The following is a 25,846-nucleotide window of genomic DNA, read 5'->3' as shown; positions in this document are numbered from 1 at the left end:
TGCATTTTTGTCACAGAAGTTAATATTTATATTTCATTTAATATAGTCGTTGTCGTACGAGGTTTACTGTTCATTACATTATACGTATAGTCCATTTCACTTTGTAACGTAGGTTTGTAAATCGCTCGCGATCGCCCCCGTACGGTCTAGTTCAACACTACATTTTAACCTGCAGGATTGCGGAACTGATGTGCTTTCGTTTTCAACACATCTAAGTCCCCTGCTTCAAAAACTGAAATTCACATACGTTTATTGGTAAATGTTTCTCTGGTCAGACAGCTTATTTAACTTTACATTGAGAGGGAGTTTTATTCTCGCGTTCGTTCTTGTAGATTGAGATCACCTGAACGTAAACCGCACTGTACAATAAAAGATTCTCATGATCGCATGACAATGACGTAATCGGGAATACGGACTGTTTTGTCGGTAATAAGTGACCTGGAAACGATTTGAAAGAGACTGCGGCTACAGAAAAATGTTAGCGTTTCTCTGCTGCTGTTGCTCATCTCGTGAAAACTCTCTAAACGAGGTAGGTTTCTATTTTTTTTTTAAACCACCGTTTACAAAGCCAAACAAATGCCGTCTCATTTCCTCGTTCGATACAATTTTCAGTGCCATAGTTGATATACGATCTGAAGGAATGTCGTCCAGACTAAGAACGAACAAACCAGAAAAGACTGAAAGGTGAAATGTGATTAGTACAATAAGTATTTGTAGCGAATGGTGCCAATGTAAAATACAAAATGTACAAACATCTCTGTGAACAGATGTCTTGCATTATCAACAACAGAACAAACTAAAAGTGTGTTAGAAAGTGAGAGCTATACAATTTTCAGGAGAAAACAGTATGTTGTCAATCAGAAAGCTTGTTTCACCTAGTTTCTGTAATAACTGCAACAGTTTTACTTGAAATTAAAGTTCAACAGTAAGTCATTGTGTTCATATCACTGCACACTGAATAGTGTGGGGCGTCATCACTTCCTGCAACAGGCCTGAGAAAAGACAAGCTTCATCAAATGTACAGTACGTGTGTCGAAGCACTACAGTTGTGGACTTGTTGTTGACTTGACAGAGGCAGCCTCTCCTGCAGCCGGTCCCTACTGACCCAAATGCTGGTGGAATTGAGTCTGCCAGGAGGACGCGAGTCGCACAGGCTGGTAAATGATCATTCCTGTTATAACAGTCATTCACCAGTAGACATTGACACACAGTCTGCATGTTTTACCTGAATATACAGGGTCAATAAAGATGGAGCTTTGGGGATTATGCTACGAGGAATTGTTAGAAGACGGTCGCATTGAAGTTCAAACAGTGCCACAGTTGCCAATGGGCTCGTACCAAGAGCAACGGCGTCTGCAGGAGTGATGGCTAACATTGATGTAATCCAGTTTCTAAAGCATTAAATATCTGCGCAGCAATGCGTTTCATTACCGTTTTTTTTGTGGTTAAAACTTTGCTGTTGTCATTTTAATAGTAATAATCTTTTTATTATTATTCTGTCCACAACGTATCATTCATTATGTTTGCTTCAACTGTTGTGTTTTTCTGCCATAGATCCAGCTCGCTCTGACAAGCTGCTGATGAGGCGGGTTTGCGTGCCAGAGTTGGACCAGAGGTTTTCTGATGTGTCCGACACCTTTAATGAACAGCAAAGACGCTACCGGTCAATGGTTCAGCACATCACCAACCTGTGCGAGAGGTTTGGTTGTGATAAAGATCGCGTGGAGTTATCTGAATGTGTGGAGACCATCAGACTTGAGCACCGTGAGCGGCACAAAAGCTTTTAACGCTATTACCATCTCCCTCCTGACCTTAACCTCTCACCTCTGCTTGTAGAGAACAAGCATGTGGTCTCTGTCAAGATGAAGGGCTACGACTTCTTCCTCTCCGTTGCACCTGTGGAGCAAGAGGCGGACAATGAAATCCCTCCAAATCTACAATTAGCTGAGGAGGAACTGAGGAACACATCGGAAAACGCCAAAGCCACCATCTCAAAGGGCACTGTGCTTCAGGAGCTGATCAGCTGGCTCCTCCGAAGCAAGGATCAGATGTCGAAACAAGTCAAGGAGATCGCAGTATCATACCAGGAGCAGCGGCGTCTGCTGGAGAACCTGGAGGAGAATATGAAGGAAGTGAGACGAGCCAAGGAGATGTCCCTGAAATACAGACAAAAAGCTGGCGAGGTCTTAACTGAGGCCGCACAGCTATCAGGGTCCTACCAGTAATTGAAAAGATCATACGCAATCCATGTGTGATGTAAAGCGAATACTGTATCACTTTCACTGAAGAGGCCTTTCGTATTTACAGCTGCCAAGTGAACTGAGGGAGAGGACTTGAATCAAAACCAAGTAAAAGTACACTATACAGGGCAATCCCAGCTTTTTGCAGTTTTGAATGCCCAAACGTGAAGAAATGGAAATATAACTCATGCACGTAGTACATAATTTTGTCCAAATAAACATGAAATATATGATTTAAAAATAACAGAATAAACCTATGTATGTTTTGAAGCAACCCACAGCCATTCGTTGCTTACGTTATCTGATCCACCATTGAATTTATTAAAGGTCGGTGGAATAACAATAAGCATATTGACTTAGGTGTATGGAGATTAATCTACTAACAAATATCATGCCGTTGTATTTCTTCATGGTAACACTAGGTGACGCTGCACTATTATATCTCTTCACCAGGTATCACGAGTGAGCTATGAATTGATGTTTGAGGTTGGATCATAATTCATTTTATGAATATTCACATTCATATTCATATTCACTTTTCTGTGCCGATATAAATAGATCTATCAAAACACGAGACTCTACTCGTCATGCGAGTTAAATTCTAGGTTGCACGCATTATCTCCATGTTCATGTCGATACGTGTATTGTTTAGTGGCGTTATTCTATTGCCTTTTCACAAATTAATCTTGAATATTGGAGGTGCGCCGTGTTTTCCGGCGGAGAGGAAGGTTTAATGACTTTGACAACCTACCTTGATCACGGAAATTATGAACGCCAGTCCTACGTCAAATCGGATTGGTCCTTGTCCTCGGGGGCGTGTCAGTTGATAAAATCTAGCGTGCGCATTGGCTGCAGCTCGTGTCTCGTCCTGTCTCGTAACGCTGGTTTGAGTGGAGAAAGTAATGGATGGAAGGAGCTCGTGTTGAATTATTAAGATGAATTATGGAGTAGGGAAGTGATATCTGCTCCCCCGTCTTGTCGGAACAATTGAGGACAGCGACTCAAGGAAATAGAAAATAGCATGCCGGTAAGTGAACTCGGATATAAATCCTTCTGTCGCGCCTTAGCATAACGAGCTAACTAGCTAATCTATAAGCAACCGTCATGACAGCTGGAAGTGCCTCAGCCACCCGAGATCAGTGTGTGAAGGATGGGAATTCACCTCCACACTCCTCAGTCGGGCTTCCGTGTGACCCCCTGCCAACTGCCTCTCCTTCTATAGGCTCTGGCTGTTGTGTGTTTGCTTGGGATTAAACTTGCTTTTCTTTGTGCAAAGTACTGTTCTGGAGTTGGTAAATAAACACACCGACAGTTAGTCGAGGAGGACAGGAGTTTGACCTTTTTCTAAACTGTTGGAACTCTTATTTCGGTTCGATCGTGGTGCATGTCTGACATTTTTAAGCATTTCCTACCGGGAGGGTGCTTCCCCCCACCACCAAAATGATTAAATTGACGCATTTCCATCTGCTGCTATTATTGTAAGAGCCACCAACCACATGGTCGTGTAGCCTCTTGATGATTAATCTGTGAAAAGCTATTGTTCCCAGAATTATGAAGGCGTGGATTCTCTTGTCACCATGGCTTAATTCATTTTGGGGTCTGGTATATGGGTCGCAAACATTTCATCGCTCTATATCACTGAATGAAGAGGTTGTGAATTCTGATGTGTTATATGACTTTGGAGGAGAAAGGGTGAGGAACACTGAAAATTATTGAGGATTCAGAATAGGACCCCCATTTATATGCAAACCACTGGGAGACTCCATACTTGTTGGAGCGATTGTGGAGTTTTATGGTTTGTCTCAAAACATTGGCTGGTGGGACTGGAGGCTGCTTGTTGATCGTGGAATTGCATAAGCTCTTCATCAACACATGTATTATTCTTAGAATGGTAGAAAGCAGATGGATTCAACAGATGTATAAATGTATTAAAATACCAAACGGTTCATTTAATCTGAAGAAGTTATATGGAGTATCATCCAAAATGATTTCAGGATGGAATAGCACATTATTGATCCAGTGGTGAGGGAGCTGCAGTGCAGCGTGACAGAGGGTGTATACAAGCTGTTGAAGTCATGATGTGGCTATTGATTTCTTCAATCAGCTGTAATATTGCGCTTCTTTATTTCTCAACAGGTGTAGGAATTTATGGCTCCTTGTGTAACAATTACGTGAAATGGTTAACTCATATTAGTCTCACTTGGACGGACAGGATTATTGATCTGAGCTACATGTTACTCATTTAAAACGTTTTGTTGAATAACGGAAACATGTCCTCACTCCTGTGTTCCAATGTATCATAGTTATTTCCTCTCAGAATGCCAAGTAATTCTTCTTGCACTCTCATTATCATTATTTCAGGTAATCCAACAATTGCTGTTGTGCAAATATGGAGAAAGAGCTACATTTGAATGCTTCAATTCACTGAATAATCCGATTTATGTCAACATCTGAAGTTAAGCGTGCCATGTCAAACATTTCATCTGTTAGTTGTAATCGTTGGCCGTCTTGGTTTTAAACACATGACTGGTTTAGCAAAGTGAATTGAATTATGGACTATACTTAAACGCAGTCAGCTGAAGTTGGGTCTTCACTGAAGCTTCCAATTGACATTCTAAAATATTAAACATCTCTTGAATTTTTTTTTGCATGTTCTTTAAAGGTTGTTCATTACTTATTTACGTGGGATGGGAGAGACTGTCCCATCGACTTGCCATTCTGCGCTGTTGAGCCACCATTGTCAACAGGATCAACGGAGTACAATGAATTTTCCATTATTTTGGTAGAAATTGGGGCGCTTTACATGAATTATTTTTATTTCGTTTTTTAAATGTTTACCATAAGATGACTTGATCTGGTCTGCAAAAGAATACAGGTGGTTAGATGTCGCTGGTAACGGCGCTATTTTCTTAAAGAGAGACGTGAGTGTCCTTCGTCATGTGAGGAGTGGAGTGGTCTATGTTGTTTTATACCAAACCAAGACTCAAACTTTTTCCAGCCGCTTCGCTATGAATCCTTCAAACACTGCTTGGACCCTGAACATCAAAACATCACGAAAGTTGAATCATCTGCTTCTCGTCTGACTTTTTTGTTAATATGTTCAGAACCTACAGATGTTGATCATGTGAACTGCTTGATGGACATAATATAAGATTGCTTAATCGTGGAGATAATCACCATTATACTGTTAAATTCATTGAAGTCAGTGGAGAATGTAGAGTGGTCATAATCTTGTTGTCGCAGTTGTTGTATGGTGCAAAGAACACAAAAGAGGAGCTGTTATTTACCTAGCGTGACTCCTTGTGTCAGTGTTTCACATCTGAGAGTTTATTTGTATTTAAAATCATCACTATTTTTGCTCGACTCATGACGTTTTTCTCAACTCGAGCACTTAGAATTACAAGTGGTACGTAATGATTGTTGGACACAGAAGTACTGTGAGGTTTGTTATAGTATGTGTTAGATGTGGTATGTTTTTTGTCCTCCATTGAGAGGATTTGTCAGAATGTGTTTAAAGTTCCAACAGTCCTATCATATCAAAGCTATTTAACAGGATCCAGTGTTCAAACTGTGCAAGGTATCAACAGGCACGCAATGCCGTGGGGAGTATAAATGTGTTTTTGCATTACTGAAGGAAGTAAGCAGATCTGGAATGTTGGATAATGCTTTGTAATCATTTCCCTTCCAGCAGTCACTTGACACGGCTTTTTCTATGTTCATTAAGTCACAAAAACTCTTGAGATGTGGTCATTTGCGCTTATTCATTTATTCATTTTTTTTTCTTTTTGGTACCAATTTTGAGGTTGTTTTAATCCTTCTGTGTTTGGATTTCTCATCTTATTTGCACTCTTTTATTCCCTTTATTTGTTGTACGACTTGGACTCGGTGCCAAAAAGCCCAAGGGTTATACATTGAAAAGAATCCACAGCACTTCCGATTTCCCACCCTTTGTTGGATGTGGATACAATGTAATTTCTAACAATACATTTGGAATTCTGTTTAAAAAGTTTTGTTTTAGTCAACTGAATCAACGGCCCACGCAGTATTTGTATGTTTGTGTCAGACTTTGAAACTGGATTATTTACGCATATGTATGGTCTTTAATAGAATAGAATCCTGACAGAAATAGTATTATTTCTATTTACAGTTACAAAATATAATCATATATATACAGTATATATATATTAGATGTTGGTACTGTACAATACTGTTGAAGAATTTCCACTTCATAGCCTGTCCTTTGCATTTCAGTGATGTTCGTTCTGTAGGCTTGCCCTCAAGCATCCGGACTTGTTAACTGTGTGGTTGTGTACTTATAAAAGTGGACTCTGTGTGTGTGTGTGTGTGTGTGTGTGTGTGTGTGTGTGTGTGTGTGTGTGTGCGTGTGTGCGTGTGTGCGTGCGTGCGTGCGTGCGTGCGTGCGTGCGCGCGTGCGCGCGCGCGCGCATGAAGCCATGCGCATGCTTGTTAATGTCCTCAGTAGTTGCCTCTGTCTCAGACCTCTTAATGGTATCTGACAGAAAAGCCCAGCAGGTCATGGGGCAGGAAGAAATCATGGCTCTGCTGTCATCCAACATCACAAGTACAATCTCGCCCACAGTTTCAGGAAGTATCACTGCGAACTTTGGTCACCAACATGTTGTAGATGTGTTGATCAGACATTCCTGTGTTCCATGATTTCTAGAAGGTACATAAAAAGTGGATCAACAGAATGTGAAAATGTGGGATAAAAATTTTTTTTTTCTCGCTCTCACAATTTGTCACATTTTCTTTAGCTTTTAGTGGAGTGTGTAGATGATGGATCACTTGCTTAAACGTTGAAGAGTAGAAGCCAAACGTTGTGTACATGGTAATAAACGTGTAGTTATTTGTCACTTAGTTTCTTCTGATTTTGCCTGTTACCCTTTTAGATCACCAACACAAGCACAATTTGCAAGCACATTTGATAAGTTTGTTGCAGATGTCGATGTCCATCTGATGCAAGTGTGGTCCTTTACAGTTCTGGCCCTGTGGAGGCCGAATGTTGGCAGGATATTTTTATTAATAGCCAATATATTTTTGTCGTCTAATGTCTCAAAACTAATTCATGTGCAATACCACATAAGCTCAGAATCTATTTTGCCCTGCAACAGTTGACACAGTTTTGAGTTTCCTCAGTGGAGAATATACTGTGGAGAATCCGGTTGAAAATTGGTTACTTAACAAAATAATGTGCTGGAAAAAAACAGGTCAAACTTCTGTAGAGATTGTATTTGTATTTACATTAGACAGTCATTGGAATCATTTTACTATTGGTTTTGTGAGTCTGTTTTATTTGTTTTTCTGAGATTGTACGTTGTGGTGTTTTAATTGCAAATTGGACTCCTGTAAATATTGGGACAGAGTGATCAATTTTAAAGGTTCCTTATGTACAAGGTGAGGCAAGGTTAACTCCATGGACTTAATGATTGATCTATTTTGAATCTCATGTCTACTGTGTGTGATTGCTTATCCAAGGCTGGTGATACTTCTCTTCATTTGTTAGGGTCCGCTACGTTTTTGTCCGTTTTTGTCTTCAAACCAGTTACTTTCCGAACTGCTAAAATATTCCTTTTGAGGCCAAATGACCTGCTTAGTAGTACAAAAGATGTTTCAAGGATTGAAGCAGACCTTAGGAAGGGTTGCGGTGGGAGGATGTGATGCAACCCCGTCAACCTCAGGCTAAGATAAATACGAAAGAAGTAAAATGTGATGGGAAGGAAGGATGTGCCAGCATCTGCCTGTGTCTGTGTTGTATAGCTCTGAGCATGGATGGTGAGCAGGAGGTGAATTCCAGCTGTGACACCTCCAGTCTTTAACCTTTAGCACAGTCAAGTAAACATTCCACCCACCTCTCATCTCCTTAACACGCTGTGTGCAACGCTCTTCCTCCATTGTAATGAAAACTAGCTTGACTGGTCCTGCTCGCTGACTCAATCACAAAACCAGTCTGGCTTTTTGGGTGGCGACTTCCACCCTTCTGCTGTCTCATTCTCATTGGTGATTCATTCTGGTCACTATGGATTTGTGGAGTATGATTGGGTTTTTTTTAATCATCACTGCATAAAGACTATTTTTGTATTTGTCGTTTTAGCAGTTGCAGGCTTTCCTATTTTTCTTTCTTTTTTTCTTTTTTTTTTTTACTGCATCCACTGTTTGCCTTCCGATCAAGGCTTCCTTCTTCTTGGCTGACTCATTTCCTGCAAAACGCAACATACGAGAGTTGGAAATATTGGGTAATAATTTAGCAGAAAATGTCCTCACTTTTCTTCACTGAAAAATTTGAGGTGTAATAGTTGTGACGTCCTCATCTGCCCATACATATATGCTCCTTCATGGGTGGTTGTGTTTTCTGGCGTCCACTCATGGACGCACACTTGGAACAGGGATTACTCGTGTAAATGCAGTGCAAACCTGCTTGTTGGATGAAGTCTTGAGGAAGGAGGAGCCAAAAATAATCTCATTTGGTTCGCCAGCCATGTGCACTTGTTTCTGAGTCTGTCTGAACGTGCGTGGGCGTCAATTCAGAGAAACTGTCCACCAGCTGTAGCTGGCTCACAGGAACAGGTTTTTGTCAAACTGACAATTGAATAAGCACATATTTGTGCAGCGTGCACTATGTTTTTTTGTCGCCTATTTGTCATGACTAGGCTCTCATGGAGTTTTAAGTGTTTAAAAAAAATAAAAATCTAAGTGGTGAATTAATGCATCTATGAGACTCATTTTGCTCCGAGTAACTATGCCATTTTCTAACTCATTAGGTTGGTTGTCAGGGGCTTGTGAGACATAAACCTAATGGTCTTTTTATTGACCAGGCAGCCTAATTTCTCTTGAGTCATCCCTGGGGTTGTCTTACGATCCCACCACCCCGGTCTCTACTGTATATGCATCCATTTATCTCTCACTCAAATTATTCAGACACACGTCTCTTCACGCGCTCTGAGAGCCGACCTCCTCATTATGCCACTTTTTGTCCATCCTCTCCCTCCAATCCGCACTAATGGAATCATGTCTGCTGGTGTCTGTCTTGAATGCAATAATAAATGCACAGTGGTTGCTCCCGTCGAATTAGGCCAAAGCTTGTGAAATAAGATCCTTTTTTTCTTGCTTAGAGCTGAAAGATGACAGTATTGTGCGAAATAGGAAAAAGCTGTGACAACAGTCACAGATATTTCAAACAAATTTGTCACCCACCACCTCTTATGTGTCTCTTGATGTGGAATAATCAAACTGATCTGCTGAAGAGGGGTCAACAGCTACTGCTGTGTGGCTGCATGTTTCTATTACTACATCAAGAGTATGTGAACACATTTGCGTTGACCATTTACTCATCTATTCACCATTTTATTATTATTATTATTTTTACATTCTGCACGTTTCCTGAGTAAACATGGCACAGCTGCTGCCGATTACATCTTTAATGTGTCAGATTTAGCCTTGACAATCCGTGCATATACTGATGTATAATGCATAAGATCCTGGTAATGCCTACTGGTTTACTACTACTACTACTGGTGTTTCCTCGTTTATCATGGGGGTTTACTTCCACACGCAATAAAGAAAATAGCAGCACCATAATTTAACCACAATTTAGTGTTTGTGGTGTAAGAAAATACTGATATGATCTAATGTTGCTGTACTTGATTTATGCCATATTGTGTCAATATTTTTTTAAGAAATATCGCAATACTTAACTGTGTGATATTGTCTCAATATTTCAAGTTGGCTATATTGATATTCAATGCCTAAAGGCTTTGACATGGTGCTGCATTTGTGACATATTTAATACTAAAAACTTTTTTTACTGTAAACTGCAGATATGTTGTTAGTTAAGGTAGCTGTTCATTCCTCTGTCACTCTGACTAACTGAACTGACTTTATAACAATGAACTTGTTTTCATGTACATAATATTGTACTGCATTAGCTCATTTTTCACCCTGAAAATGATGGCTTATGTTAACACATATGACAGTATTTTGCTAAACTTACAGTATTGCAATATCGTATCACGTGTATATGTATCATATCTCAAGAAACCTGCCAAGACTTAGCTCTACTAAGTGTAGCGTGTCGCAGATCAGTCTCTGTAACTTCTAATGTTGTTGTTGAGCTTTTTTTTTTTGTTTTTTTTTAAACACGTTTAAAACTATGATCATGGAAAAAGTTTCCTCCACTATCTGAGTCATTTCTCTCACATCACAGCTGAAGCGGGTCATAAATCAGTAGATCAAAGACGGCACATCTGCTATTTCATCAGGGCAGATTCATTAAAACTACCATCATGAAATGTCTGTGTGATATAATGAGGGAATACTGCACTAGCTATCGGGTGCTGTCATGAGTGAGTGTTTGAGGAGTACAAGTACAGCAAAATATGCCAGAATTGCTACAAATATTGATGCTAGTATCAGTAGCGAGACATCCCTAGTGAATACCCAACAAGCAATCACTGTTTTAAAGGGACACATTCTCAAAAAAACATCAGACATGCAGGTTTGAATTTGTCGTCCTACCTTTTTCACGGTCATGATTTGCAAATGATAACTGTCAAGCACTCTTAGCAAGAACGTTTGATTTTACCAGTCCCAGCGCATGCTTGGACTGAGCCCTGGGCTATTGTTGTTTGTCGCATGACATTGAAGATGGCTGACAGGAAAACCTCTGCGCCAAAGGAAAATCCTTGTTAATGTCGGAGTTTTTTTCCCCCATGCTGTTTTTTTTTCCCTTCAGTGGCTCGAATGCTCATAGAAATCTACATCGTCTTGTGTTCTCTTCTAGAGTTTGAGTGAAACCACACTGTGGTACCAGAGGTTGCAGTCATTTCTCCATTTTTATCTAATTTTAGGAAATGAAACACATTTTCTTGTTCATTTCGTGTCACATTTGGTTCACTTCACTGAATAGTTTTTTCATATTCTATGCTTAAGATGGAAAGATTCCCCCCCCTTTTTGTTTAATTACACAGATGTGAATAAACACAAGGCAACGAAGAAACAAGATACCATGAAGAACTGTTGTTATTGCAGGGTCACTTCTAATTACACCTTTTATTTTGTCAGTTTACACAGCAATTAAGTGCATCAGAAACACTGTACCACAAGCCTTATTTTCCCACCCCGTAAATAGATGTGAACCACAAAGAAATCGTGTTCAAAATGAACGTTGTGTGCCTCGCACAGTTCTCACTTGATGAGTAGTTGGCTCTCCACGGTTTTCAAATTCTTGTCAACCCTTTGATCTGTAAATGAAGACTATGCTATGAAATAAACACTTAATATGTAAAAAATATATACAGGTTTGCGGTTGGATGTTGTTTGTGGTAAATGTCAATGTTTAGTCTCCCCTAATACACGTATTACTTCCTGGAAAGGCATTGTTTCAGAGAATCCTGGATTACCGCAAATGTAATCTGAAACCCTTTTGTGGATAATTTTGTGTGCCAGAGCGCAAGTTTTCATTATGACCTCTTCTGTGTTTTGTGCCTCCCATGTCACTGTGCAGTCGGTAATCCAGTTGTTTGTTGTCATGGCATCCAGCTTAGTCAGGTTACTGGGACGGTATCATAAGCAAAGAGCCTCAAGACAAGTGTGAACCTTTGATTTCCTTGATGTATCCTAGATGTGTCATGGGGGCTTCCCTTCAATGACCAAGAGCCTTCAAAACGGCCCCCTCTCTAATACATACATACAATGCATCTGTTTCTAATTTGTTAAATAATTTTGAAGAATTATGAGAAGTATGATGACGATTTGGGCCGAGTATTCAGTCTATTACCTAAATATGCTGATAAAAAGCTGTGACGAAGAATTGTTAAATATATATATATATATATATATATATATATATATATATATATAATTTAATTGGTTTTGTCTTTGTTTGCTTCTCTACAGCTGGCAGTTTTATCGTAAGATATGTTGACTAAACTTGTCAGCATTTCAAAGACAAATATAACTTATTCTGCATGCTATTGTTATTGTTTTTAGATAACGGCCAATTTGTAGATTCAACCTGAACCTTCCCAAATCACGAGTGGAAACATTTCCACCTACTCTCATGCTATTTTGGTCCAGAACGAGACGAGCCAAACATGGGCTTGAGTTTTAAGCCAAACTACAATTCAAGCCTCGCGCTGGCTGAATTTTCTCCTCAGACAGTGTCTGAGAGCTGACATGACCTGCAACTTAAACAGGCTGCAACTTGAAAAGAGATAATCCCTCAGACATGGCTGGACAGACACTAGGCTTTCTCGTCTGGAAACGTAGCATCCATTAATAATAGTGATGTAATTTAATCGCAAAAAGGCCTTCAGATATTTTGCGACAGCTCGCACTATCCATTCCTGTGAGTCAGTGTGTTGATTTTGAATTCAACATGAATTGCAGATAGTGTTTGTCTTGTGATGATTGCAAGGTGAACGGCCAATTCCATCATCAGTAAGTCAGTGCGAAGTACGAGAAGCAAACTAGGAGGCAGCATCGTCCAGTCCAGCATGGATCTAAATTCCGCTCAGTTGTACAATACCCGGCATCTCTGTGTGGGTGAGTTTGTGCCTGAGACAAGAAAGGTGCTTTTTGCAGAGGTGTGTGTGTCTCCGCAGGGGATATAAGAGAAAAACAAGACCACAAACCTTCAAAGGTGATGTTCTGTGAAAATGACTAAACCAAGTGTGAACATTCAGCAACACTCTGTCTGAATGTCAACAGATAAAGGAGGCAGATAAGTTTTCATTTAAAATAAGAATTAGAGTTTAAAGACGACAACTCTGTTTATGTCTTTCTTTCTCAGGTTGAGGTGGCTCCTCTTCAAATGAGGGAACATGTTGGCGATGGACCAAGGAGTGGTGGAGGAATGGCTGTCAGAATATAAGGTATTTCATTTTTGAAAGTCTACCACTCGACGCATCTTTGTATCTCATCAAAATATTCAAATGGATGTTGTTTGTAACCATACCAACTGTGACTAACATATATTTTTACCAACCAATTTACTACTTTTGCTGACCTAGAAAAGTAATACTTTCAAGATTGAATGTTGTTGTTCAGCAGAAAAATACATTCTTCCTACAGCGTTTGTGTCCTGGGATGAATAATGGACTATCTTGTCTTGTTTCCATTATAATTCTACTTTCCAATTTAGCCATTTCAAGTGAAACAACTCCACAACATGACCTTTAAAACAGCGTGTGTTGCATGGACTTGAATGCCTGTCAGCTAGCAAAGGGCTCCCGCCAGTCTGAACGGAGGGTGTTTTGAGTGTTCTGTCCAGAAATCACTGCAGGGAATGATGCAGTGTTTTGCACATGTTCATCATGAACGTGTGTTAACGCAGCACATGTCCTAGACCAAAAAGTATGTGTGAGTCATCACCAGTAGAAGTGACTTGAGAGAACGCTTGAATAAACATCTTAACTTGCAGCATATTTTTGACTACAAAATTGCCATTTAAGTGCAGGGCCAAAGCCTCTCAGAAGAAACATGTTCACAGAGTTTTGTTTCTATCTGTTTTGTCTAATCTCTTCTGTATACTTTGTGTATAAATTAAGTATAAATGCTATTTATGTGGCTAATATCAGTGAAACAAAGAATTGCAGAAACCTTGGCTTTATTACAGGTATAAGATATTAGAACATTTTTTTTCTGTGACCTAGACCCTCCCCGACAGTGCAGTTTCCATATATGCTGCTTCACTGAAGGACAAGGGAGCCCTGGTCCCTGCTCTCTACAAAGTGGTCAGAGAAAACTACAGTGATGTACGTATACTCGCATACCATCTCCATCCATAGACCAGGACAAAAAAAAAGTATTCCTGTGATTGAGTTTGACTCCTGCTGTCTTGTTGTCAGCTCCTGGAGCCAGTTTGTCACCAGTTGTTCGAGTTTTACAGAAGCGGTGAGCCTCAGCTACAGCGGTTCACGCTACAGTTCCTACCCGAACTCCTATGGAGCCTCCTGTCTGTCAGTGCTGCCAGAGACCCGCACACATCTGGCTGCATTGAGGCCTTGCTCCTGGGCATTTACAACCTGGTAAGATTTACTTTTTGTTTGTGTCACTTCTCTGATATTTCTCATTCAAACATTCCCTTTTCTGGCACTTTTTAACTACTCTTGATGCTTTATACTAAGTCATGCAAAAAACAAACGTAGTAAAATACAAGAATTGATGAGCAAAGTTATAAATGTAGCTTCATCTAGAGGTTGTCATGAACTGTTACCTATCCCTTGGTTGTTAATGGTGAACTCTATTAGTTCTATACAAGTCCCTCTCCTTTTCCCCCCTGTGGTTTGACTCTTTATTGGAAAAGTAAATGGCACAAAGCCTCACACATCTGTGCAAACACATCTTATTCTTCGATCAATACCGTATTGATATTCCAGCTACTCGTCTGTTCTCCCTGTGACGGGAAAAACCTCTGTGTGGTAAATGTTGCAGTCTCTCTGTCACAGCATGCATGCGTGTTAGTCTTTCAGACCAAAAGTGATTGAAATCCGAGCCATTTTAACGTCACAGTCATCACTCACTGAATGTGCTTATTTTAGGACACAGTAATTTTCATTCTCAGTAGAATGAGAGTGGTGGTTATTTTTCGCTGTGTGGAACAAAAGTGCTGTACTTCCTGTTTTTGTGTGCCTACTCTTTGAGAACTAACAGACGAGCTGAGGTTTGTCAGCTTGAAAGTAAAGGATCTCATCACATCACATCACATACATCAGCTGAAAACTGTTGAAGCAAAATTCATTCATTAGAATCAGTTCAAGTTCAGTATACGACATGATCAATTGTTTCAGGTGTCTTTTCACGGTAGTGTCCAAGTATGTGAGTATGACGTCACAGGCACCGCCAGTTCTGCTCACAATACATGCATCATTTCACTCTTGAAGTGTTGATTCCGGCTGTGAAAAGGTCCAGGAGGAAATAATGATCAAAAGCCCTGGCAGCGCAATGAAGGTCATCTCATTTAATTTCACCTCATTGCTCTGAACCTCCTGTATAACAAAGTGCCAAAAATAACCGGCTTGTTCTCGAGTTCTGCTCACTGTGTTCTCTGACACGACTCGCTGTTTAGACGACTTTTAAAAAGATGTTTGAATGTCCTGTTCTCAGGAAATGGATTGTGTGATTATGTGTAATGGGAGGACTTTTTGTCCATTGCTGCCTCGTGTTTGGTTTCACGTGTAATATTTTCCATCTATTGGCAATGTCAAAGTGTTCTTCACTCACAGAAGAAACAGTAGCAGGAGTAGAGCTGTGTAGCTTCTGAGGTCAGTCACACTCCCACTCATGCTAGATGAGTGCTTAGGGATAAGCTGTCAAGAGGTTTAGGTCTCATAAACATGAAACATCTCTCTTTTGTCATGGTAACTTCCTGTTCCTTGTTTGCAGGAAATTGTGGATAAAGATGGACAGAGTAAAATCCTGTCGTTCACTGTCCCTTCCCTCTCTAAACCATCCGTGTACCATGAGGTGAGAAGCGCTCGGAAGTGGCTGAACGTCTTATTTCAGGAATGTCACCGTAACCTTGTTTGCTCCCCTGCAGCCCTCTGCCATCGGCTCACTGACAGAAGGGGCTCTGGCTAATCATGGGCTGAGCCGCGTGGTCTACAGTGGGCCGCACCTCCAGAGAGAAACCTTCACTGCACAGAACAGGTAATGAGATGGATGTTACACCTGGCTATTGGTGGAGCAAAGAACTAAATGATTTGATTCCAAATAAATGTATATTTTCTGAATACCTAGATCAATATAACTTTATTAACATAGCTTATGTCATATATTTAAATGGCAGCTATAAACATACCATATAAGAGAAATATCCATAGTATATTAATATCAAAAAGTATTTGGGTCAAGTAGAAAAAATGTCAGTGTTGCGGCCCGCACTACTAAAATAGAGGAAGCTCTTTATTGTTATGGCCTAATTTGCATGAAAACAAGATTTAAATGTGTTTTTACAAGCGGACATTCAGCTGCTTTGAAACGTTGGACAAACAGGATGCGGTCTAACTTATACTAAGAAACCGGGACATTCTGATCTGATGTTGTTATTATAGTCCTGTTAATGAGGATGAAAAGATGATACACTGGTTCAATGACTTCTGGACTTTATGACACTGAACTTTTGTTTGAAGATCAAACCAAATAGTTGATATTGTCATCTTGCTTTAACTTCATTTTTTTTGTCAATAAATTCATTACATATTGCATGGCTTTTGCATTTCTTGTTTTTTTTAACCACAGAAATCAACATGCATTTACAGATGAATATTGTCATCGTTAACTTTGTTTTGTTTTTTTTGTTTGTTTTTCTCGATATTAGATAAGTTATTTCGGAGGTTATTGTGTTAGCAACCAATAGTTTAAGCTGACTTCTTTGGATATATGCCCTCTAAGTCGATTTTCCAGAAGAATGCACACAGCTCTTTAATCAGACTGTAGAGCAGAACGAAGAGAAAGTTCCTGTAATGTCTGTAAAACTATCTGTGAATATATCCAAGCTGTCCAATTGTAAATCTGGTCAACGTACTGAAAGCTGTGAAGTACCAGAGAGGCAACATTCAGATCCCTGTTTAAAATTCATTCTATTTATGTAATAAAAAAATAAATAATTCAGCTGACCTGTTTGATGTGACACCAATCTAAATGTTGAGGAGACATTTATAGAATCACACGCTAATGTGCTGCAAGATCGAATTGAAGTCTGCAGACCTCAAACTCTCCAGCTTTAGCAAATTCCCCTGATTTGCACTGACAGAAAAGTGGACGACCAATGCAAGACCAGGCTCATAGATTGACTCACTCTTTAATTGCTATTGAGTGTTTACGCTCTTCCGATAAGCCTTGAGAGGTGTTTGCCTTAAACAACGGACAAATCCTGCAGATATCATCATCTTCACGTTGTCCCGGAATGCCATTGCTATTTTGTTTTATGTGTGTTTATATCTGGTGGGACCCGTTAAAAGCCAGTGTGTCTGTGTGATGTTAAGGTTTGAGGTGTTGACCTTTCTGCTGCTGTGCTACAACGCTGCTCTCAGCTACATGTCCTCCACTTCCCTCCAGTCCCTCTGCCAGCTCAGCTCCAGGTACCAACACACGTCTGCTTTACTTATGTCACATGAGGCCTCAGCGTTGTTTTGAAATCCTTCTGCAGATGCTACCGTATGAGTGCTGGTGACCTCTCACAACTACTTGTTTATCTGATCTTTTTACAGACTTTGCTGCGAGATAAGTGCCCTGACGCCATGATGTAGCAATGAGTTGTTATGTGCGCATATTTTTCTGCACTGATTTCGTTTGGTCGACAGCCAGCGTCTGCTGTGCATTCTAATTTAGCTTTATTTGTGTTGACAAAGGCAAACAAATGTTCTGGGGCAGGGCATTTGGAGTTAATTACTCTTCTAATTCTGCAAATATAGTGTTGACTTCAAACACAGTTTCATTTTCTTTAATTCATTTCATAAAAAATGCTGCAGATCAGTGTAATAGTCCACCAACTCATGCTTTGAAACGCTTTCTCTTGAAGACTGTGCTACCGATCAGCAGTGATGTTGTAATTCTCATTGGACTTTTGTTGTAATTGCAGGCTGAAGTAATTTGTTCAGAGCTGATGGAAAATCGTGTGCTTGTGTATTATTAAGAAACACAGCAACTTGTTAAGTTTACAATTGGAAATCATTTGTCTGTGAGCCAATAGGCATTTTCCTTTATTGGATGACTCACTCTCCTACGAATAGAACCCTCACGGCCTTGTTCTATTTTCTTTTTCGACATCTAGAGTTTGTATATGTGGTTACCCACGGCAACAGATGCGCCGTTATAAAGGCATCAGCACGCGAATGACTGTCACATCAGAGTTCCTTGTTCAGCTGATAACTGGGATCCACTATGCCTTGTGAGTACACGTACACACACACAAGCACAGGTTTGCATCTCTATCCTTATGGGCACATTTCATTGACACAACCCCTTTGCAACTTCTCACCCTAACCATCCAAAACAAATGGCTCACCTTTACCTTTACCGGGACTCCAAAATAAACTTAAACCTAATTATATTGACCCTGTCATTTTTTGCCTTTGACTTTTAAGGCTTTGACTTGTGGGGATGACAAAAATGTCCCCACAAACTCAGTCAAACATCTGTTTTTATTTAGCCCTTCAATTGCATTATGTCTCACACAAAGGGAGGAAGGTGGGCCGCTTTTGCGGTGCCTTTGGTTGACCTTATCTGCCCACCTGGAAGTCAGTTCAATAACAAAGAAAAACAAATTTGGTTAAAGTTTGCTATTATTTAGCTTTTAAAAAAAAACTTTTTGTGAAATGTTAAACGAATATCAACTACACTGTTTGTGATTTGTCAGAAGCAATGTTTTGTAATGCAAAAACATGCAAGTCATTCACATGTCATATGTATTTTATTTTATTTTTTGACCCATAGCAGAACATTCTTGTCTCTACATTGTACAGGTCCATGACTACTCGTGCTGTAAGAGTGCTTTATTTCATGTTTACAAAAGTAGTAAACAAATATCAACGTATTTAGATGGAGAGCATCCCTCCCAAAGGGTAGATGGGGGTGGAGAGGGATACAGCAGTAATTACTGGTGAGGAGTTACTGAAAAACGTTTGCAATTGATTGAACCGGATTTCCAAAAGCAAACATCCCAGCAGGGCCACGCCTGCTTTGCTCCACACTGGGGCACCGTGAATCCTGACAAATGTCAATGTGAGCAACTGTCTTGAGCGAGAATTAAGGTTACAATTAGACATATGGAATTTCCACCATGTACTTATTACTCCTCAATATTAGATTTATTTTCATCATACTTTGTCCTACTTATAAAAAAAATCATTTTGTTGTACATCCCCAACCCACTCACAAGAAAAGCTGTTGTATGTTGTTGATATTTTTCCTTTGCGTATTCATCCCTGGGGCCAAAACTTACAATATATATATGATGGCAGAAGGGAAATTCATATTCATTTGTGTGTGTGTGTGTGTAGGTGTAACGGTGAAGTGGAAATAGCCTCTAAAGCGCTGGATGACGTTCTGTACCGAGCACAGCTTGAATTATTTCCTGAAGCTCTACTGGTAGGTGCAATAATATTTTGACTCTATTTTTAAGCTGATTTCCCCTTCTCTCCAGTGTGTGCGCGTGTCTGTGTTTGCATGTGAGTTCCACAGACATGCTCTGTTTTTGATCCTAACACCAGCCATTGCATCATGTTGGTCGGTCTGTCTGTGTGTGAGGGAGGGAGACGGCAAGCAGAACGTAATCCCACTAGATTATTTACATGCTTTCCTCTCTGCCTGGTTAAGCTGTAATCCTTGAAGCCCGGAGAGCAGAGGATTGACTGTAAGCCCGCAGCTTTACTACACATGTTCAGGTGTATTCCTCCACAAGAATCACAACATTTAAATCATTTAGTGCTGGAAAAGCAAGATATATTTAAGGTAGATTTACAGTCGTTACGTAAACTGAAGTGTCGGCTGCCAAATATGAGGATTGTGTTGCAGGTGTTTATTTCGAGCTGTGGCATGCGCCCGCTGGCTCCCAGCTTCTCACAGCTCCAGAGCGTGTCACCTCTCCAACCAGGGAGTTCAGAGACTTGCACAAAAGTGTAGCTGTGATGTGAACTTTAGCAACTCCAGCTTCAGTCTTCTGAGAAAACTTGAATACGTGAATGAGGCATTGATATCACAAGTCTCTTAAAGTCCCACTGAGCTTACAGGCTTATCTCTAATCATAAATCCAAATGGAATGTGATTGTTAATCAGACTGTTTGGCAACAGCTTCTGCACTTAAGTCTCAGCTTAAATTTGCATCACTTCTCTTCGCGGCAGTGTTTCCAGTCCAACATGTGCTTCAGTGGTTGAATGAACAATTGGCTCAGTTCAGTATATGTTTGTTGACCTGCTGAGATAAAGGACGATGAGTGGCCACATGTCTTTCTATGATCACAAGCCGGAAAATATGATTGTTTGGCCTCAATGCATTTCTGGACATCAAGCAGCATTTCTGGAGCTCCTGCATAGTGGGTCATTAACACGGTTTGTTCAATGTCAAAATATAAATGTGCATTGATAGCTGGATTCCCTCTGTGACTCTCTAATCCTCCCAAATTATATAAAAAAAACATCTTATTAGATTGGGGATTTGGGCATTTCCCTTTTTGCCTCCTAGGTCTAGTGCTTTTCTGACATGGTGTGCCCTCGAAATGTCATCTCCTCACTGATCCCTGCGCCTCAACCTTTTCAGGTGGGAAACGCAATTAAGTCCTCGCTGCACGGCGCCGCTCTGAAGAGCAACAACAAGGAGGGCGCCCGAAGCATCCAGGTGGAGATAACACCCACCTCCTCCAGAATTTCCAGAAATGCTGTGACCTCACTATCTATCCGGGGACACCGCTGGAAGAGACACGGTGAGGCAAACACTCTCACAGTCCTGCATCGACATGCTTTGAAGTTTGCTGCTCTGAGGAACATTAATGGGAGGTTTAGGACTCGCCATCATCATCCCATCATTTCATTGTCCTACTGTCACATTGCTGTTGTCACTCTTTATTTTCTTGATCGTCCCTTATTTGATTTGGGTTTTTTGTCCCTCAAAATCTGGACAGTTTCATTTATTTGCTGTTGATAAATAGTGGTCTGTAAATTACAGTTCAACAGATGCTGTTTATTGTAAAGCAAAAGTCGATGACCTCAAAATAAATGTAGAATTCTATTGAGTTGTAGTACGTACTAAATATATATCGTATAATGCCTCGCCCTGTGTCTAACCCACCTCCAGAATAAGTTGTTTAATGCAAAACATGAGTGAAAAGTCATAGACAATAAAGAGCTATAATTAGATGATCAGATCATGAGGATGTTTTAAATACATAGTGTTGTGTGGTGGTGAAGGGGAAAAGAACGGAAAATCTCCAGCTTTCAGTGCGAATGTTTGAAGTTACGAACAATAATTATAAATACAAAAGTGCTTAGACTTAAAATTAAATTTAAATCCCGACTGAAATCTCCTGAGTGCATTATCGAGCCACAGTTTATAGTAAATAAATGTCAATATGATATTTTTAATAAAGAAGCGTTGTGTACGTACTTTGGAAATGAACTGCCAGCTCATGTATGAGGATCATCTTCACAAAATATGAAGTCAACAGCTCAGGTTTTGTTGTGTGTTTTAAGTTGTGTCACTTCAAATATCTCTGTTCATGTAGTCGTTGCTTTATGTTCTGATCACTTTAATTTTTGTCTTTTTATTTTCTCCGCCATCACATTAATGACCTCTGTGTGTGTTTGTGTTGACATGTGTGCCTGTGCACATGTCTTTCTGTTCCCTGTGTGCGTGCGTGTATGCTTGTGTGCGCGTATGCTTGTGTGCGCATGGAATCTATCCGTTGTGTGTCTTTATACGTTTGGTGTCCCACTGCCTCCCATACTCCCCCACTACCAGAGTCCCAGGAGGTGAGTGTAGACAGTGAGGCGGCGCTGCCTGGCGGCGCGATCCCCGAGATCAGTGTGACAAGTGCGGGCGGCGAGCGAATGCCCAACGGAGACTCTCTTCGGCCGCGCCCAGAAGGCCGCGCCCAAACGGACGGGGATCCTCTGGGGGCCACCTCCGACGTCAGCCCTGACTCCAGAGGTTATGACTCCAGCACGCGGGTTCAGGAGGTCAGGAGGCAGAAGTCTGTGAGACGAATGGTGGAGAATGAGGGTTCTGGCTCCGCCTCCATAGGGAGGAACCAGTACTAAGGTCCTGCCCCTCCCTCCCTCTGCCCCACTCCTGGGGTAACCTAGGTAACTGTGTGTGGGGGCGTGGTCTCTTACTTTGCACGGTGACTTCTTCCCCTTTACCTCCTGCGCTGGTTTCAACCGGCCTGTCTTCACCTAAATGCACTTTCCCTTTCATCTGTTCATCTGACCTCATTCATTAATGGCCTCTCCTACGTGACTCCTGCTTCCTCCTGTTTCCTCCTGCTGAGAGACGCATTATTTATCATCTCGCTGCGTAATTGGTTCGATAATTTGCACAGAAATCAGGCCCTAATAAGCCGTTACGTATCATAGAAAGCAGACCACACCAATGAACAGGAAGTGAGCAGTTCGACTATAGCTCAGATTCAGAGCTTGTCAGATGCTCTTCAGACAAATAGACCGGCTACATCAGTTCAGTGAATGTCTTAACACACTGTCACGCCTCAACAACACACTCCTGGGTTGCATCTGGAGATTCATCCTTCATGATGGGAGTGAGATGAGCAGGTTCTGAAAGACGTTCATGTCACAAATGTTGCAAAAGAGGGTTTTGACTTTTCACTTCTTTTTTTTTTTTTTTTGTTGCTGCCACGGGGATTACATGCGTTTTCAAGTTGTTGGCCGAGATTATGCAAACATTGATTTTCCTGTGTCGATTTTCACATCAACAGAGTCATTTTATATTTAAATTCAACTGAATTGAACTAATTGTGGCTGAAACTTTGGATCATCATTTCAGGACCTGCTTGTCTGTCTGTAGCCAGCTCTCCTCGTGTCTTCTGATGTCACATCAGAAGTCTGTGTTTGTGGTTTGGTCGTAGATCAGTGACTCACGTGGATGTACAGCCCTTAACAAAAGAAACCAATCTCCAGTTTCCTGGCTTCTCTTCTGGGACTCCTGCCTTTCAAACAAAACTTTTATGGTGGTCTCACTGCTGCTGGTTTCTGTTTCACTCTGGTCTTCCACTTTATGGTCTCTTGTTGGAACTCATGAAATGTCACTGTGTTCTGGTGCAAATGCTCCACACGCCGGTGGACTAGAGTATAGCTCATCTGTCATGCAGCTAACAGTTAGTTTTGTCATGTTTCTCTGAAGTAGCATCGGCTTTCAAAAATATAAACTTGTACCACAAAAGCCATTGATAAATTACTCAGAAGAGCCATAGTTTTTTTTAATACAAGTCCCTTGAAAAAAAAAAAGTGTTTTTTTGCAGAGTTTTAGTGGTCAATGTTCTTTTTAAAATGTCCCTAGCACACTAATATAATGTTGGTAACAATTACCACTACTTCCGATAACAATAATTGTAATGATAACATGATGCATAACTCATCAAGGCAACATGCTAACAAATTTTCTTTTAAAAATAAAGTTCACGAAGTCACTTCATATCTGACCAACACAAAGTGTTCTGATAGAGAACGTGCAAACTCTCACGTTTAAAAGTGCCTTCAGTGGAATGTGAGTAATTCTGAGCACCGCCTGCTGTGGTTCTCTCAGTGTGAAGGCGCCACACTGTGCCTGCCACAGCTCCAGTTTCAATTCGACCGCCGAGGGTCAGTAAATGTGATGTGATTCTTCAGTGACACATTGATCGGATTTAAGTTTGAGAATCCCCCCACCTCTTAGTGAGTGCACCCCATAATACTGAACTTAACTCTAGAAGTATTTTTGGCTGGATGACAGATGAGTTCCTCCATTATTTTTTTCATTCTCTCTAACTGGATTGTGTTGGTCTTGCAGACGCAGTGGATCTGGGTTCCCCGGATGAGCTGATGGATATCTCAGAGGTGGATGAAGGAATGTGGCCAAGCACGATGGGGGCCGACATGGTCACGCCTACCATAACTATCAGTAACAGCGTTACTACTCTTAATCTGGGCGCTAAGGCAATGAAGAAGTGTCGCCTCGGTGGGAGGAATAGCAAGGACAAGGAGACAAGTCCGTTCAGCATCGTCCGGGCAGCCAGCGAGAGCGCGGAGGCCACAGTCAAGAGGCTGACGCTCACTTCCAGCCAGTCGGTGCCGAAGGCTGGGGCGCTGACCAGCCTCACACGCACCGCCAGCGCCGTCTTCTCCCGCTCCTTCGAGCAGGTGGTGAGCGGAAACGCCCCACCCGCCATCAACCACACCCCCTCTGAAGCGGGCCGCTACTCGTGCAGCATGCAGGACGAAGCCAGCGGTTACTTGAGTCCTGCACCAAACCACACTCAGCGCTCTCCCAGCATCAGCGTGCATCTGGGCTCTGACCTTTAAACCTGTGGGACATGTGATGACATGAGCCTGCCACTATGATCCCTGTGACCTGGAACTCCAAGCCATGCCAACTCCACTGGAGCACCAACACTTGTGTTTTTATCTAGATACTGTCTGTTACAATGTCGTATTAAAGGTTTCAGTCGCAGATGTTAGGAGGGGAACTTTCAGGTTTACAACTCGGAAGTGCAGTGACCACTTGTGCAGACTTGAAGGCCAAAAAGCTTTCAAGTTGTTTTTTTCTATTGGGTGCGTTACGGCTCGGGTTGGGAGTTTTACGACATGATAGTCAAACGTTATTCAGCAGTTAGTCTATTTAATGTTGTGAAGAATACAAATGCTTTTCATCTTTTCAGTCGATATCTTTTTTCTTCTGGGAAATTTTGCCGTTACATTTCTGTCTTTTTTAAGCAGTTTTCATTGATTCCTGTACGTCCACAAATTAAAGAAGTAAATCTCCTTCAAAATGTCCACATCAAAACCTGAAAACACATCAGCTTGAATATGTATTTTTAGATCATGGTGATCTTCAATACCTCTAATGCGACATTGTAGCCTTCCGCTGTTTTCAACCATGTATATTTTAAACCTGCTGGATCCAGACTTCCAGAGCAGTGCCGGCCCCCTCTGCTCCTCTCCAAATAATGAACTGGGTCTTTCTTTTAACATTTGCACAGTATTATCTTGGTAGAGAAGCAATAGTCCTCCCTTTCTCGTTCCTCCAGCGCCTTCCTTGAACTGCTGTGGCAAAATTAAAACTCCCACAAACCATTGAGGACGTGAGAAATAATGTGTATAAATTTTAAATTTTGCACTTCAGAATGAGTTGTCGATGAAGGTATTTTCCTATGATGAACAAGAGTTTTATCTCATAACTGTGGTATTCTTTGTAAATTGATTGTTTTGTACAGACTCCCGCGAATATCCACAAGATGAGCAGCTCAACCAAAACTGTCACAGAATCTCGTGTGTTGGGAAATTCTTCCGATCAACGACGTGTCTTTCATTTTTAAAGTACCCCGCTGTTCATGGTACTCGGGTGATGTGTATCTTGTCTCTTGTTGTTGTTTTAATATAACAGGGTACATTTGTGTGCCGCTAAAGGAATAAAATCAACAAATCTGCGTCAGAAGACACACAACATTTAAGTGTTTTTTTTTGTCTACCTTATTGTGTGCTTGAACAATAAAAATTGTATTTTCGGATGTGGGTTTACAGGTTGTAAATTATTTTTTTCTCTTGTTAAACATCACACAGTTGTACTAAAGTTGGTTTTACATCTGCCTTTCTATGTCTGATCATGTATTAGTCACTGCGACTCATGGGAATAAATGTTTCTATATTTCAGCAGTTCATGTGTTTGTGGAATTACTATTCTATCGTTCAGTAACGTGTACAACCGTCACTCTCTGTCTAGTTTTTTTTGTTTTTTTTACATGTTTTCATATTTGCGTTACATTTTTAAAGTCTTAAATCTATATGTTTATCTAAACGTTGTATTGTACTGTTCAGCACCAGGAGACTTAATTATACTTATTACTTGTAATACATAACAGCGATTAACCAATAATTGGCTTCTT

The 25,846-nt window shown here is 40.8% G+C and overlaps 2 protein-coding genes across 4 annotated transcripts; both read left to right on the top strand.

Moving 5' to 3' along the window:
• Nucleotides 1-187: 187 nt before the first annotated feature.
• Nucleotides 188-2,605, top strand: si:ch73-345f18.3 (uncharacterized). Its single transcript, XM_053863506.1, has 4 exons — nucleotides 188-529; nucleotides 1,073-1,157; nucleotides 1,555-1,764; nucleotides 1,837-2,605. The coding sequence occupies exons 1-4, from the start codon at nucleotides 476-478 to the stop codon at nucleotides 2,223-2,225; spliced, it is 738 nt and encodes a 245-aa protein (XP_053719481.1). The 5' UTR covers nucleotides 188-475; the 3' UTR covers nucleotides 2,226-2,605.
• Nucleotides 2,606-3,104: 499 nt separating this feature from the next.
• Nucleotides 3,105-25,613, top strand: hycc1 (hyccin PI4KA lipid kinase complex subunit 1). 3 transcript variants are annotated; one of them, XM_053862736.1, is made up of 12 exons: nucleotides 3,105-3,267; nucleotides 13,048-13,129; nucleotides 13,910-14,011; nucleotides 14,105-14,284; nucleotides 15,642-15,722; nucleotides 15,796-15,905; nucleotides 17,243-17,338; nucleotides 18,031-18,147; nucleotides 19,259-19,346; nucleotides 20,515-20,677; nucleotides 21,712-21,929; nucleotides 23,755-23,933. In XM_053862736.1, exons 2-12 carry the CDS (start codon nucleotides 13,079-13,081, stop codon nucleotides 23,785-23,787), a joined length of 1,239 nt encoding a protein of 412 aa, XP_053718711.1. In that variant the 5' UTR covers nucleotides 3,105-3,267; nucleotides 13,048-13,078; the 3' UTR covers nucleotides 23,788-23,933. The 3 variants fall into 3 exon arrangements, with proteins under 3 accessions (XP_053718711.1, XP_053718710.1, XP_053718709.1); XM_053862735.1 differs by having other exon boundaries at nucleotides 21,712-22,055; nucleotides 23,755-23,902; XM_053862734.1 differs by lacking the exon at nucleotides 21,712-21,929 and having other exon boundaries at nucleotides 23,755-25,613.
• Nucleotides 25,614-25,846: the final 233 nt, after the last annotated feature.

This window comes from Synchiropus splendidus, chromosome 4 (assembly GCF_027744825.2).
Source record: "Synchiropus splendidus isolate RoL2022-P1 chromosome 4, RoL_Sspl_1.0, whole genome shotgun sequence".
NCBI classification, from domain to species: domain Eukaryota; kingdom Metazoa; phylum Chordata; class Actinopteri; order Syngnathiformes; family Callionymidae; genus Synchiropus; species Synchiropus splendidus.
This window is presented reverse-complemented; position numbering and strand designations above follow the sequence as displayed.